The sequence below is a fragment of the Falco biarmicus genome, chromosome W, assembly GCF_023638135.1.
Source record: "Falco biarmicus isolate bFalBia1 chromosome W, bFalBia1.pri, whole genome shotgun sequence".
Taxonomy (NCBI): Eukaryota; Metazoa; Chordata; class Aves; order Falconiformes; family Falconidae; genus Falco; species Falco biarmicus.
The window spans coordinates 4090212-4103336 of NC_079310.1; the positions used below are offsets into that span (position 1 = coordinate 4090212).

Below are 13125 nucleotides of genomic sequence, written 5' to 3' on the forward strand. Positions count from 1 at the left end.
CATGTTTGCAGAATATCAGACGTAATAAGCCATGTTTAACTGAATTCCGTGTTTCTTGCTTGAAAAGGAAAACCTGTTGAAGTGACAACAAAACAAAGCAGATACTCCATTAACTTTTACTTCCTGATGCCTTTTCTGGAGCGAGAATTTTTCCTTGCAGCCTAACACATCTTTTACCTGATTTGCAAATTACCGAGTGCTTGAGACATAGAGGTGTTTAGTAGGAGGTGACCAGGCACTCAGCATTGCACTAGACTAAGGGTTGATATGTGGGAAACAGCCCGTCCAGTTCCATATCCGCAACTGACTGTGGATCCCAAAGTTTGTATACATATATTTAATTACTGCTGTAAAGCAACTGCTGTAAAGTTTCCTCAAAATATATTTTTATCCTTCTATATTTCTATTCTATAAAATAATTCTATAAAATCAAATAATCAATCCAATAAAGTCAATCAATCTTAACTTATTAACAAATCGATAACACCTCTATCTACATTCCGTTCTCTATGTCCCTTGGCCTTGCACATGTCCTCCCTAACAGCTGCAGCTGGTTACAGCCACGGCCTGTTATTACAATAAAGTTACTTGGTCTTAGGATTCAAGAATAGATCAAGGCCACTTTCTTGTTAACTTCAGCGCAATAACTTCAGCACAATTCTAATTCCAGGCCTGGATTGTGCAGACCCTCAGGGATTCCATGGCCACGCTTCTGCAGCCATTCTTCTACAGTAGCAGGGCGGCTCCACACTCCTGTGTGATAGCACCTTGGTGACGTCACCCCCGAATGGCATCACTGCGGTGCCTCGAGCTGTGGGGCGATAGAGGTAGCGTCGCTCTGTGGCCCCGCTCTGGCTCTGCCACCCTCAGCCCCTGCTCTGAGTGGGTGCCACAGTGTCACCCAAAATGGCATCGCTATTCCCAGCACTACCACACTTTACATCACCATGCATAGCCCAGCTCGTTTCCTTCCAGGATGCCCCGCAGAGCTGTAACCCTGCAGGGCTGGGTGGGACATAAGGGTTCAGCACAGCCCCTCCTTGGTACTGCTTGCCTTGTGGTTACATCACGTTGCCCCTGCACTGAGGTGTCATCACCCTGCCAGTGACACCCTGCATGTTCTGTGGCACTTCTATGCATTGCCACCCTACTCAAGGCAAAGCAGCATGTCCCAAAGCTGCAGCACCCCACATTGTGTCACTGTAGTGTTGCATCCCTGGGAAACTACAAAGGTCTTTGGACATCATTATGTCGTGCCATTTTGTCACTGTTACAGTGTGTGACACTTCTCTTCCAGGGCAGGTTTTAATGCACTTGAGATGTCCCCAGTCTGTCAGAGAACCTTTAAGGGATGCTGAATTGACAGGTTGAAATCCCTGTTTTTAAAAAGTTTTAAAAAAATGCTTTAAATTATAATTACCTATAGCTTTTATCACTTTCCTTTTTGTTTTACTGTTTGGTCTTCTCTCAGTTCAGACAATGAAGTGAGGTCACTGCTAATCTTTGTGGCCCTACCCCTACTCTGGGAGCAGCAGCGCGCGTGGATCTGTGTCTATGACACCTCACTGTCTGCCTTTGGGCTCTGCATGGGCATCCTCTCACAGGATGAAGGGCTCAGTCAGATTCATTCCTGGATCTCATCTACTACTGGAGTTTCAAAGTGTTTAATTTAAAAGCAGAAGCTGACCTGGCAGATAAAACCTTTTTCATAACAAGTTTAGGTCAGTCCCAATGTATTTGATTTTTAGGGTGGGGAAAGAGAGTTAGCATAGGTGGCCCAGAAGTGACTGAGAACAAGCAGCCTGCTTCCTCAGTCCAAAACACATGCCAGAAAGCCATAACTGACCAAGGAATGCAGAAGGAAAAAAAGAGGGACTGATGTGATGGTTCAGAGCTGTGAGGTGGTAGCTGAGATCCCTGGACAATCCCAGTGGTCTGTGAGGGAATCCAGACAGCAGGAGCTCTTTCAACAATGAGGGAACAGCAACCCTTCCTGATCAACTGATTCCCATCTAGTTACCCAAGGGTGATTCATCTGGACTCTGGTTTATCCACGCTAGAGCTGTATAGACTCTGTACAGATCTATGCGACTTCTGAAGCCTGAGCTAATAAACCCTAAGTGTGAGCTGACTCTGCAGAGCCAGATCAGATCTCCCTGTTCCTGCAACCAAGGGTTGGAGCCTAAAAACCAGAAGTATTGAAATAGTTGTGCATGGGCCTGATGTCTCTGGGAGCCATCTGGGTATTTCTGCACACGTGATATAAGGGCTTGTGGACTTTAGAGTAGGCAAGAATAAAAGAGAGGATCACCGTGGTGTTCCTAATACACAGCATTTGGGGAATTTTGAGAAGATGCGGAATTATGTAAATGCATAAGCCAACATCCCTAAATTAGACTGAAGGGAATGGAAGAATTAGATTCTCAGCTCTCCTGAAAATGAGGTCTTGAGTATGACAAGTGGGACACCCAGAAGTGTAGTATTCCTTAAAAACACTGACCTGTGTGGCATGTACAAGAACATGCAGGAAGTTGTTGATAGGGCAGGGAACAGCACCCTGTTAGCCCTGTGTAAGTCCCATGTGTGATCCTGGATGGTGAGAGGGTGGCCAATGACTTTGAGATTTATAAAAGCAGTTATTTCAGACATGGTTATCTATTATAGGTATGCTATTGGAGGTATTGGTTCCAAACTTCCATGTCTTCGCTTTGTGGCTCAAGGAAAACACCTTGACTGAGCAGTGGAGAGCACCCTGTGCTGCTGTGAACCTCTGTGGCTGAAACTGCCCCAAGGAGAAGCAAGATTTGGCTATGGTTTCTTAACTGACATTGCATAAACTTATTTGCATTTACAGTGCATAAAACCAGACCGGCTGGACTTATTATTTAGGGTCAACTCCACTGTCAGCAACTATAGAGGATGGAGACAGTGGGTTGTTTGACAGTGACAATGTACAGCTATGACTTTGCTTTGACTATGTGCAGCTGTGATCCTACAGCAAAGAGGAAAATAACTTTGAGGGAGTATGAGAAGAAACCTGGATGAAACAGAAACAAAGGAATGTGATCTAACCTCTAGAAGATAAGGAAACAGCGTGAACAGTGTTGGGGTCTGCAGACAAGTTAGTTGACTTCAGAGACTTAGCCGTGTACCTTTAAGACAGCCACAAATTGTCAGGTATGTAAACAGGATGTGAAGAACCCGAACTTAGAACCGCAGCATACGGGCACCTACAGCAACAGCAAATAGCAAGCAAGAAGAAGGACACAAAAACCTATCAGAGTCTGACACATGTACTGTCTAAGAGTATATATTTGTATAAACAATAAAGGCCGTTTTGTCTGAACCCAGCCACGCAGACATAGTGTTTCTTTTCAGTCCGCCTCAACCTGCGTCACCACAGAGTGATGATTGGAAGCATACTAAGGGCATAAAAGAAGGTAAAGCTCTTCATATCTTCATGGTAAACTGTAAATGATGTATTAGTTGCATTCATACAGAAGCTTCCAGTTTATAAGCATACGTATTACTGACACCAGCTTCAGGCTGATAGAAGGTTTAAGGGCGCTGCCCCCCCCACCCCCCCCCCACCCCCTGGTGTGTTTTAGATGAGAACATGTGCACAAGTTGCATATATTTTGTGTAGCTAAAGAAAAGGCCAGGTTAGATGGAGCTTTGAGCAACCTGATCTAGTGGAATGTGTCCTTGCCCATGGCAGGGGGTTTTGAACTAGATCAGGGGTCCTCAAACTATGGCCCGTGGGCTGGATACGGCCCCCCAGGGTCCTCAATCCGGCCCTCTGGTATTTACAGACCCCCCCCCGCCCCCCCCCCCCCCCCGGGGGTTGGGGGGGGAAACCAAGCAGCCGCAGATGACCTCCTGCCACTTCATCCACGCGCCAGCCCCCTGTTTAAAAAGTTTGAGGACCCCTAAACTAGATGATCTTTAAGGTCCCTTCCAACCCAAACCATTCTATGATTCTAAAAAATGTAGCTTTTTTAAAACATTTGCTATCTTGATTTTTATATTTGCGGTGGAAGTACTATGCCTCAGTCATGGTGTTAGAAAGGAGTGGCATGATTCTGTATATTAAAAAAAATACCTGCACATTTACTATTAAGCTATTTAAAACTGGCTAAGCATGCAACGAGTTTGTTATCCAAACTACATCCAGTAATGAGATGCAGAAGTGTTGCTTGTGTTTCAACTTCGTAGATTAAAGGTAAATATAGGTTTAAAGTATTGTCATCCCTAACTGTAAGGGCTGCACAGTCACGCCTCTCCCTTACATACAGTGCAACTCTCCCACCTCACCTGCCCTGCCTATCCCTCCTGAACAGCCTGTAGCCCTCCATCCCAGCTCTCCAATCATGGGACTCATTCCACCAAGTCTCACTAATACCAATGACATCAGAGCTCTGGGAGCTGACCAACGCTTCCAGTTCATCCTGTTTGTCTCTCACACTGCATGTGTTGGCGCACAAGCATTTCAGATGTGCTCCTATGTCCTCAGTGCTCCCTGGAGCAGCATAAATGTACTAATTTGATTTTAGTGGGAGCCTGGGGTGGGGGTGGAATAGGGTTAAAAACTAGTATCTGATGCTAGATGCTGTTCCTGAAAAAAAATCAAAGGGGAGATTTTATTTTTTCCCCTCCCCCTGCCTTCCCCTCGGGACTGCCAGTGGAGGCCCAAAGGGAAGGGCTTCCTACTCCTGCTCCCCTGGCGAAGTCTCAGCACCATCCGCCTGCTTATCTCTGCGAACAGCCCTCCTGCGTGCACCGCTCTTCCTTTCCTGGGTGCACAACATCCAAGAGTTTAAAATAAAAAGGCACGTACACACCACTTGGCAGCGGGGTTATAACAGTTGATGGCACGGCTCCTTCTCGGCAATAGCCGGGGAAGGAGGCAGGGCTGTTGCTGGTTGCCGATCATGGGCTGCTGCCCAATGGGGGTGGGCGCAGGGAGCGTGCTATGCGTCGTGGCGTCATGTCGGCTGTGCCTAGGGCAGATGGGAGAGGAAGGGGCTGAGATGGTCATGGCTTCGTCTGTCGTGAGGGCTACGGTGCGGGCCGTGAGTAAGAGGAAGATCCAGGCTACCCGCGCTGCCCTCACCCTGGTCAGTGCTGGAGACGTGGCGGGCTCCACCCTGCCCCATGGGATGCCGGTCACAGGCCTCTCTGATCTGTGCCTTTGTCCTGAGAGCGGGCCTTAGAACTGTGCCACGGGCAGGGCAGGGTTGAAGGGTTTCCCTCAGCCTGACTCTCTGTCCGCCCCGAGACAAATGCTACGCTGAGGCCTCTAGGCTGCTAGTGGCAGTGGGACGGCGTGGGCCGTGCTGTCGAGCCTCTGTACGTGGCTGGCGGTGCTGCACGACTGGCCCAGCAGCAGGCGAACCTGCGCCCGGCACTTCTGAGCGATGTCTCTGTGTAGGGCCGTAGTTGCCATCTGCGCGCTGGCGTTGGGATTTGGTCGCTAGGAAGGGTCTACAAGGAAGCGGAAAGGACTTATTCCCACTTGTGAGCTTGCCGGGGGCATTTGTGCTCCCAGTGAGGAGAAGACTCTGGTGTTTCCTCATCTGCACCTGTGTAGAGACAATGCTTGGGGAAAGCGGGTTTGTCTCGGGTCTCTGGCCTGATAACTGCTGGCAGGCAGTGGGGAAAGGGGGAAAGACCGGTGCACAGTCACTCTAAGAAGTATATTTATTCTGAAGAATGGAAATTCAGTACAGAAACTGGCAAGTAGGTTGCCTGTGTTAATTGAGAAAGCGGATTTACTAGTTGTGGCAGTATTGTAGAGGCCGTATGTACAGTTGGGAAGGCTTACTCCAGAGGGAGGTGCAGCCCTCTGCGTTGATGGGGGCAGACTAAGTATGTCTATAGTTCAGTCAGGGCAGGTAATTCCTGTATTGTAGTGATCTTGTAGCAACTGAACATTAGCTATTAGCACTAACTAGAAAAGGTATTCTAATGTAAACCTAGTAGAAGTTTTCTTTGTGTGTTTGAATCTGCTAGTAATACAAGCTTCACCTTACTCAATATCTTGGAAACTTGTAAGCATGTAAGGGGGGCTTTTTCATGTATATTTTGTGTATGTAGTCTTGCATTTCTGCAGCAACTAGATAGATCTATGTGAACTATGAGTTTATCTTCTGTAAAGTCATAGTTCCCCCCATAAGTTAATGGGAGCAGAAGGGAATAAACATTTCTGTGCCTGGCTGATTTTTTTTTTTCTGTAATGCATATATGACGACATTTTTACTAGAACAGAACTGTTTAATTGAGCTGTAGTAATTTTGCAGTATGTTTCTTGAGGCATTGGTTTCAACTAGAAGAAAGGCTAGTTGACAGTGTCCGATGGTTGGTGCTGTCGGTGGACTCTGCGGATAGGAGACAAAACTTAATTGTGCAATCAAATGTTGTCTTAGTTTACAAAAGTAACTTATTTGCAGTGTGTGACTTGCATGTATTACAAAGTGTGTAACGTACTTGAATTTTAATTTATTTTTTTTAAACTAAAGTCAAGCATATGCATTTATCTGTCTTTCAGACCCCATCGGCTGCTCAGAAGATAAAACACCTTCTTAAAGATAAACCTGAGCATGTAAGTGCAAACAGGGCTATCTTGCAGATTATACTAAGGTATTGGCACTGCTGGTTATTATGAAGCATTTCTGGCTTAACCTAGCATCTTGAAATAAACACTTAAAAAACTTGGAGATGATGGTGTCTTGTTTTGGATGAGACTGTGTAAGTTTATCTATTGAGCTTCATTTCTATATAAAGTAAAATGCAGAAAATAATGGACTGTAATGACCTTTCACTGTACAGTTACTTTTGAGATGGGCAAAACTGAAGGGGGGGGGGGGAGCCACCTTAAGCTTGAAAAATATTTCTAAGCCATATTTTAATCAACTATTCTAGTATGGCATAGTGGTGACTTCTGGTAGGGCTAGAGATCTTCAGCTGTTGATACTAAGATGTTATTAATTTCTTGAAGGCTTTCTGGTTTTGAAATAGATAATAATGTTAGATCCATACCCTTTGGAAAAGGTATAATTCTTAGGAAATTTGCCAGACAATGTCTTTTTTTGTAAAATAATTGGTGTTTCAACAAATAGCTGATTGAGAATGTAATCTTCTCTTCTTGGGAAGAGTGCACAGTCTTGCTTTCTAACCATTATAAAAGCAAGCATTAGGCTTTCTTCTTTACAGCAAGTACTAGTTCAAGAAGACCATTTCCCTCAACTTTTGTATAAAACCCCATTGTTTCATTTGCTTCCTGCACATCTGCAACTAGCTAGACACTTAATTCTAATGTTTTAAACCATCCTAAAGAAGCCCAAAGCCTATAGCTTAGCAGATCAGTCATCCCCCTTGTTGTAAATGGTGTTCATGTTTTCCAACCCATTATTTCTAGCCCTTCTTGTAGAGGAGGGTATTTAGTCTGAAAAGAACAAGTGCTGTTTGTCTGAGATTCCACTTGTCATCAAGTGATGCATTTTGATATGTTTTTAATCATAACATTGGTTACATAGATTATTATACTTCTCAAATTATGTACTGAAAGCATTTGTGTGTGGAAAGGGGTATAGATACTTTTGGAAGATCCTTGTGCACAAATAATTTTCCAGTTCATTTTCAACAGCCTGTATCAACCTCTTCTACAGCCTTATCTCAGCTCTTGCATAGATGCTCTGTTTGATTTACAGGGTCATGTTAGATAATTGCAAATTATCCATTATCCACAAACATATTGACTAGGTTGGGCTTTAGTATTGATTAACACGGTAAATCAATAAGCTTACTTGCAAAAAGGAGAGGATTAAGTTTTAAGTGTGAATGGTAATGTGGATAATGAAGATCTTAAAGTAGTGTTTTCAGAACTTTGAAGTAGTAGATTTCTGATGGTCATTATAGGAGTTATGTAAAAATCTAGCAACTGCCCTTGGCTTGGCCTCACAACCTCATAATTATGTTACTCTCAACAATCTTAAAATAGTGCCTGAATTACCGTCTGAATCCATTTCCATTTGAAGTCACAAAAACATCTGTCTGAGGTTTGACTTTTATGAGATCAAACACCAAGGAGTGTCAACAGTTCATTACTTTGTTGAGGTTTTTTAATCCTTTGTTTTGTTTTGTTTTCAACATGCTTTAGGGCTTGGTCCACAGTAGCAAACATCTGATGTCTGCTTGGTAGTCAATTTTATATGAGGAAAAAATGTTACCTTTTAATCGATTAAACTAGTTTACTTCCCCCCCCCCCCTTAGCACTGGCCTTGAGGCAAGGGAGAAGAAATGCCAGCTTTTTGTTGTTCTGCATGCTTTTTTATTTTGGTATTCAAGAATAAGTTAAAAAAAAATAAATGTTTTATTTTAGGTAGGTGTGAAAGTAGGTGTTCGTACAAGAGGATGCAATGGACTTTCTTACACACTAGAATATACAAAGTCAAAGGGAGACTCTGATGAAGATGTAGTTCAAGATGGTGAGTTTCTGATGTAGTAAAGAAAAACTGCATGCGTGTGTGGGAAGAATAACCTAATTACAAGTTTGCCGAGGGACAGGTTAGGACTTCAAAGTAGCAAGTTATTGTAAGAGGTTCTAGTGCTCTGTTATAGGAGTTGTCACCTTGGTTTCTGTTGTGAGGATGTAGAAGTAATCAGTTAGCTAAATCTGCAGCTTTGTAGAGTGTGGATAACTGGCTAGCTGAAAAAGGTCACATAGACATAGTCCAGCTGGCTGGACAAAAATGCACATCGCACTCAGCTTATCTGAAGTAAAGCAAAAATACACTGTCCTTGGCTGTTTTTGTTACACAATAACAGGAAGATGGTGGTCGGTAAAGAATGTTGCAGGTGGGAACAGATAACTACAGAAGAGAAACTAGGGGCGGGCTTGGTATTTAGGCAACTAACCAATAATGAGCTTAACTTTTGTAATATGTATGAGCTAATTATAACAAGGCATAAAAGGTGACTGTAAGGGACAATAAACAAAGTCTGCTGATCACTCATATTGAGTGACTGTGTCTTCCCTCCGTCGCGACAGTAGAGGAAACAAGCAATATCCTCGGTCCAACCTTCATTCCATGCCCATGTTGGGATAAGTTGGAGTTCCCTATGATAACAACAAAAAAGCCTCTGTACTGGGTCAGAATAAATGCCCTAGCCCTTTATTCCTGTCTTTGGAGGCAGCCAATAGCAAATATCTGAGAGAATACAGAACAAGGCATGGACAGACGGATACCTTACTAATGTACCTAAAAGTACTTGACAAAGTAAAAGCTTTATTTGCAAAGTTTTCCCAACTATCTTCTATAGCTAGCCTTATAATCGACTTCTTTTTTTAAATGCCTTTATGCTTTTGATCTTGACGTTATTTTGTGACAATGCATTCTATAATTTTAATTAAGCATTATGTTTGAAACTGTTTTCTTAGGTTGGTATTGTGTGCTGGGTTGACCCTGGCTGGCTGCCAGGTGCCCACTAAGCTGCTCTATTACTCCCCCTCCTCAGCTGGACAGGGGAGAGAAAATATAATGTAAAGCTTGTGGGTCGAGATAAGGACAGGGAGATCACTTGGCAATTACAGTCATGAGCAAAACTGACTCAACTTGGGGAAATTGGTTTAGTTTATTACCATTCAAATCAGAGTAGGATAATGAGAAATAAAATCAAAACCACCACCTCAACTTCACTCCCAATTTCTCTACTCCCTCCTCCCGAGTGGCACAGGGGGACAGGGAATGGGGTCAGTTCATCACACGTTGTTTCTGCCACTCCTTCCTCCTCACATTCTTCCCCTGCTCCAGCATGGGGTCCCTCCCACGGAGCACAGTCCTCCAGGAACTTCTCCAACATGGGTCCTTCCCACGGGCTGCAGTTCTTCATGAACTGTTCCAGCGTGGGTCCCATCCACAGGGTGCAGTCCTTCAGGAACAGACTGCTCCAGCGTGGGTGTCCCCGTCCCGTGTCCTGTCCCCCCTCCCCCCGAGTTCACAAGTCCTGCCAGCAAACCTGCTTCAGTGCAGGCTTCCCACAGGTCCCAGCCTCCTTCAGGCATCCATCTGCTTCGGCGTGGGGTCCTCCACGGGCTGTAGATGGATATCTGTTCCACTGTGGACCTGCATGGGCTGCAGAGGAATCTCTGCTCCGGCGCCTGGAGCACCTCCTCCCACTCCTCCTTCACTGACCTTGGTGTCTGCAGAGTTGTTTCTCTCGTATATTCTCACTCCTCTCTCTAGCTGAAGTTGCTGGGTTGTTCGTTGTTTGGTTTTTTTTTCTTCTCCCCTCTTATTAAATATGTTATCACAGAGGTGCTACCACTGTCTCTGATTGGCTCGGCCTTGGCCAGCGGCAGGTCCGTCTTGGGGCTGGCTGGCATTGGTTCCATGGGACTTAGGGGAAGCTTCTGGCATCTTCTCGCAGAAGCCACCCCTGTAGCCCCCCTCCTGCTACCAAAACCTTGCCACGCAAACCCACTACAGCTTGCTGCCCGATAATTTCACTGAGTAGTCCCGTTGTAGGTCTATTGTTAAAGTACTGAAAGTTCCATACATCTTTCCAATTTTTATGGAACCTTCCCTTGGTGATATTTTTGTCAAGCATGAATTTTTAGGAAGGCATAATAATGTTTGTTTTGGCTTCTGTTCTTCTAAAATTTGCTAAATTTTTTTATACGTTATTGAACTGTGCTGCGTTTGCATCCAGAAAGATTACTTTTCAGCTGGTGGCAAAGTAGGAGATTTGAATAAGAGTAGGATATCACAGTTACTTTCTTACAGAAGCTATGCTGCTTGGCAGAGCTCAAATTCCAGCTGCCTTGAAAATATCTGTGACCAAATCTTAATATTTATTTTTTTTAGGTAACTTTTTTTTAAGATAACTTTTTAAGGAGCTTCAGCAAATGACTAAATTGAAATGGAGTAGATGAGATCAGGACTGCCACCTAATTTTGCAGGTGCTTCTTGACTTCAGATTTAGCTGGATCCTAGAGTTGCCTCTTCTTGCCTCCAGAGCTGCTCTGGCTTTACAGGGCTGAAAACACACTTTTCAGAAGGCAGTTCCTGGCTTGGTTCTTAAGGGAGATGACAGCAGTTTCCCTCAGTCACAACAGAGGCCTTAATCTCTGAAGCCAGATGATGTTTCAGTTGTGGCTGTGTCCCTTCTGTTTTACTTTGATTGCTTCTAGACAGTCTTCCACTGAAGGCTCTAACTTTTTATATAGCACAGTGAGCTGGTGGCTTTGGGTACCAACCCAATTCTCCTGGCTTTTAGTTAGCAAGTGCTGATGCTTAATACAGAATTGTGATTCTGCTTCAGGGTTCAGGTTCTCTCTCATTAGATTTAGCCTTCCCTGTGTATTACTGTCCAGGTTGACCAAGGAAAATGTGCTTAGATGCCCACAGACTTGACTTGTTTTACTAAAGTGTTCCATCTCAACTTCTACTATGATGAAACAGCTTTCCAGCACCCTCCTATAACTTAATGAGTTCTTGTCGCTGCTACTGACACTATTTTTAAACTTTTATTTTTATTATTTCCTAGTCTTATGGACAGCTAAAGCAGTCTATTCATACTAACCACTTTATACCATACTTGCAGTTTTAAAGTTCAATAACTTTCCAGGCTGGTAGATACTTTGCATACTTTAGAAAAAGGAGATCTTTCTAGTTCTGCAGATGAACTGCTAATTCTTACACCTTAAAGGTTATGATATCTTCAAAAGTTCGCACAGCTACCTTGGTATAGAATTCAATATTGCTAATAATTCATGTAGATCTAATAATGTTGGCAGAGCAAAGGACATTCCTTATGAGAGAAGGGTTCTTCGGTGTTTTTTTTTTTTTTAGGAATGCATAGGCTTTAAGAACAGTAGAAGAAAGTGGGTTACTGAATATAATGCATGGGAAAGGAAGTATCAAAGCTGAGACCCACATCCAAGTTCTACAACTGATTGCTCTGGGTATCGTGATTTTAAATCTGAATGAAAATAAATGCGCACATATACACAAATACCAGCACTAGACTGTTGCTAGAATTTTGTAGCTAGAGTTTGGGGGGGGGGGGGGAAGGAAGAAAAAAAGTGCCATATCTTAGGCTAGGGAAAATGAGTTCTATTGACATATTTTTGTATTTGGCTTCCACTTTTATCACTGGTTGGAACAACATTTCAAAGTAAATGATGAACGGTTTTGCTGTACGTAATTTTTTTTTTCTTTGTTGTCTTTAAGGGATTAGAATCTTTATTGAGAAGAAAGCACAGCTGACACTTCTAAGAACTGAAATGGACTATGTGGAAGACAAACTGTTCAGTGAATTTGTCTTCAGTAATCCAAACATCAAAGGAACATGTGGCTGTGGAGAAAGCTTTAACGTTTGAAATTTCAGGATGACTACTTTGACTTTGAAAGCCACAAAACACTTGCTGAATATGTGGCTTTCAAAAGCAAGTGCATTTTCTTCAGGTACTTAGGCTGTGCAGAGTGTGGATGCTATTAAGTGTGGAGTGGCTGGAAGACAACGGACATATTATGGGCAATCCAGATGGAATAACTTGGTTGTAATAACAGGCCGCAGCCCTAACAAGCTGCAGGTGTTGTTAAGAACATGTGCAAGGCCAAGGGAGATAGGGAGGCTGTGTGTTCGTGGAGAGGTGGGGGAGTTGTACGGAAAGATGAGAAAAAACAGGATGCCTGCACAAGGGGGGAGCAGCGTGTGGGCACCACACCGGGACCAATCATAAGGGAGGTGGAAGTGTGGAACGAGTAGTTTTAACCTATCACTTTTTACATAACAAAGCCTGTGTAGTGTGTTTATCTTTTGCTGAGAGTATAAATTTCTGTAAGTCTTTCAATAAAGTGGTGCCTGAAAAAGGGACCCTCTTGTCCATGCTTCCAGGAGCGAAGAGGTGGCTCAGAGGGGGCGGAAGAAGTCGGCCGTAGCAGGCACTGCCCCAGTGCCTGGGAAGGCATGCGCGCGCAACTGTTGGTATCTCGCCCTGATCAGTTGAGTGGTCAGGGAGGAGATGGGGTCCATGCTGAGCAAAGAAGCAGCGGCAGGGGTGAAGCTCCTCCAACATATCGTCTCTAAGAGAGGATTATCTTATGATGAGGGAAGCCTGAC

General features: G+C 44.0%; 1 protein-coding gene across 3 annotated transcripts; it reads left to right on the plus strand.

The window, feature by feature from the left end:
* The first annotated feature begins 3861 nt into the window (after window positions 1-3861).
* On the plus strand, window positions 3862-12879 carry LOC130142148 (iron-sulfur cluster assembly 1 homolog, mitochondrial-like). 3 transcript variants are annotated; one of them, XM_056323627.1, is made up of 4 exons: window positions 3862-5072; window positions 6548-6601; window positions 8381-8486; window positions 12234-12879. In XM_056323627.1, exons 1-4 carry the CDS (start codon window positions 4869-4871, stop codon window positions 12380-12382), a joined length of 513 nt encoding a protein of 170 aa, XP_056179602.1. In that variant the 5' UTR covers window positions 3862-4868; the 3' UTR covers window positions 12383-12879. The 3 variants fall into 3 exon arrangements, with proteins under 3 accessions (XP_056179602.1, XP_056179604.1, XP_056179601.1); XM_056323629.1 differs by having other exon boundaries at window positions 3862-5063; XM_056323626.1 differs by having other exon boundaries at window positions 4824-5117.
* Window positions 12880-13125: the final 246 nt, after the last annotated feature.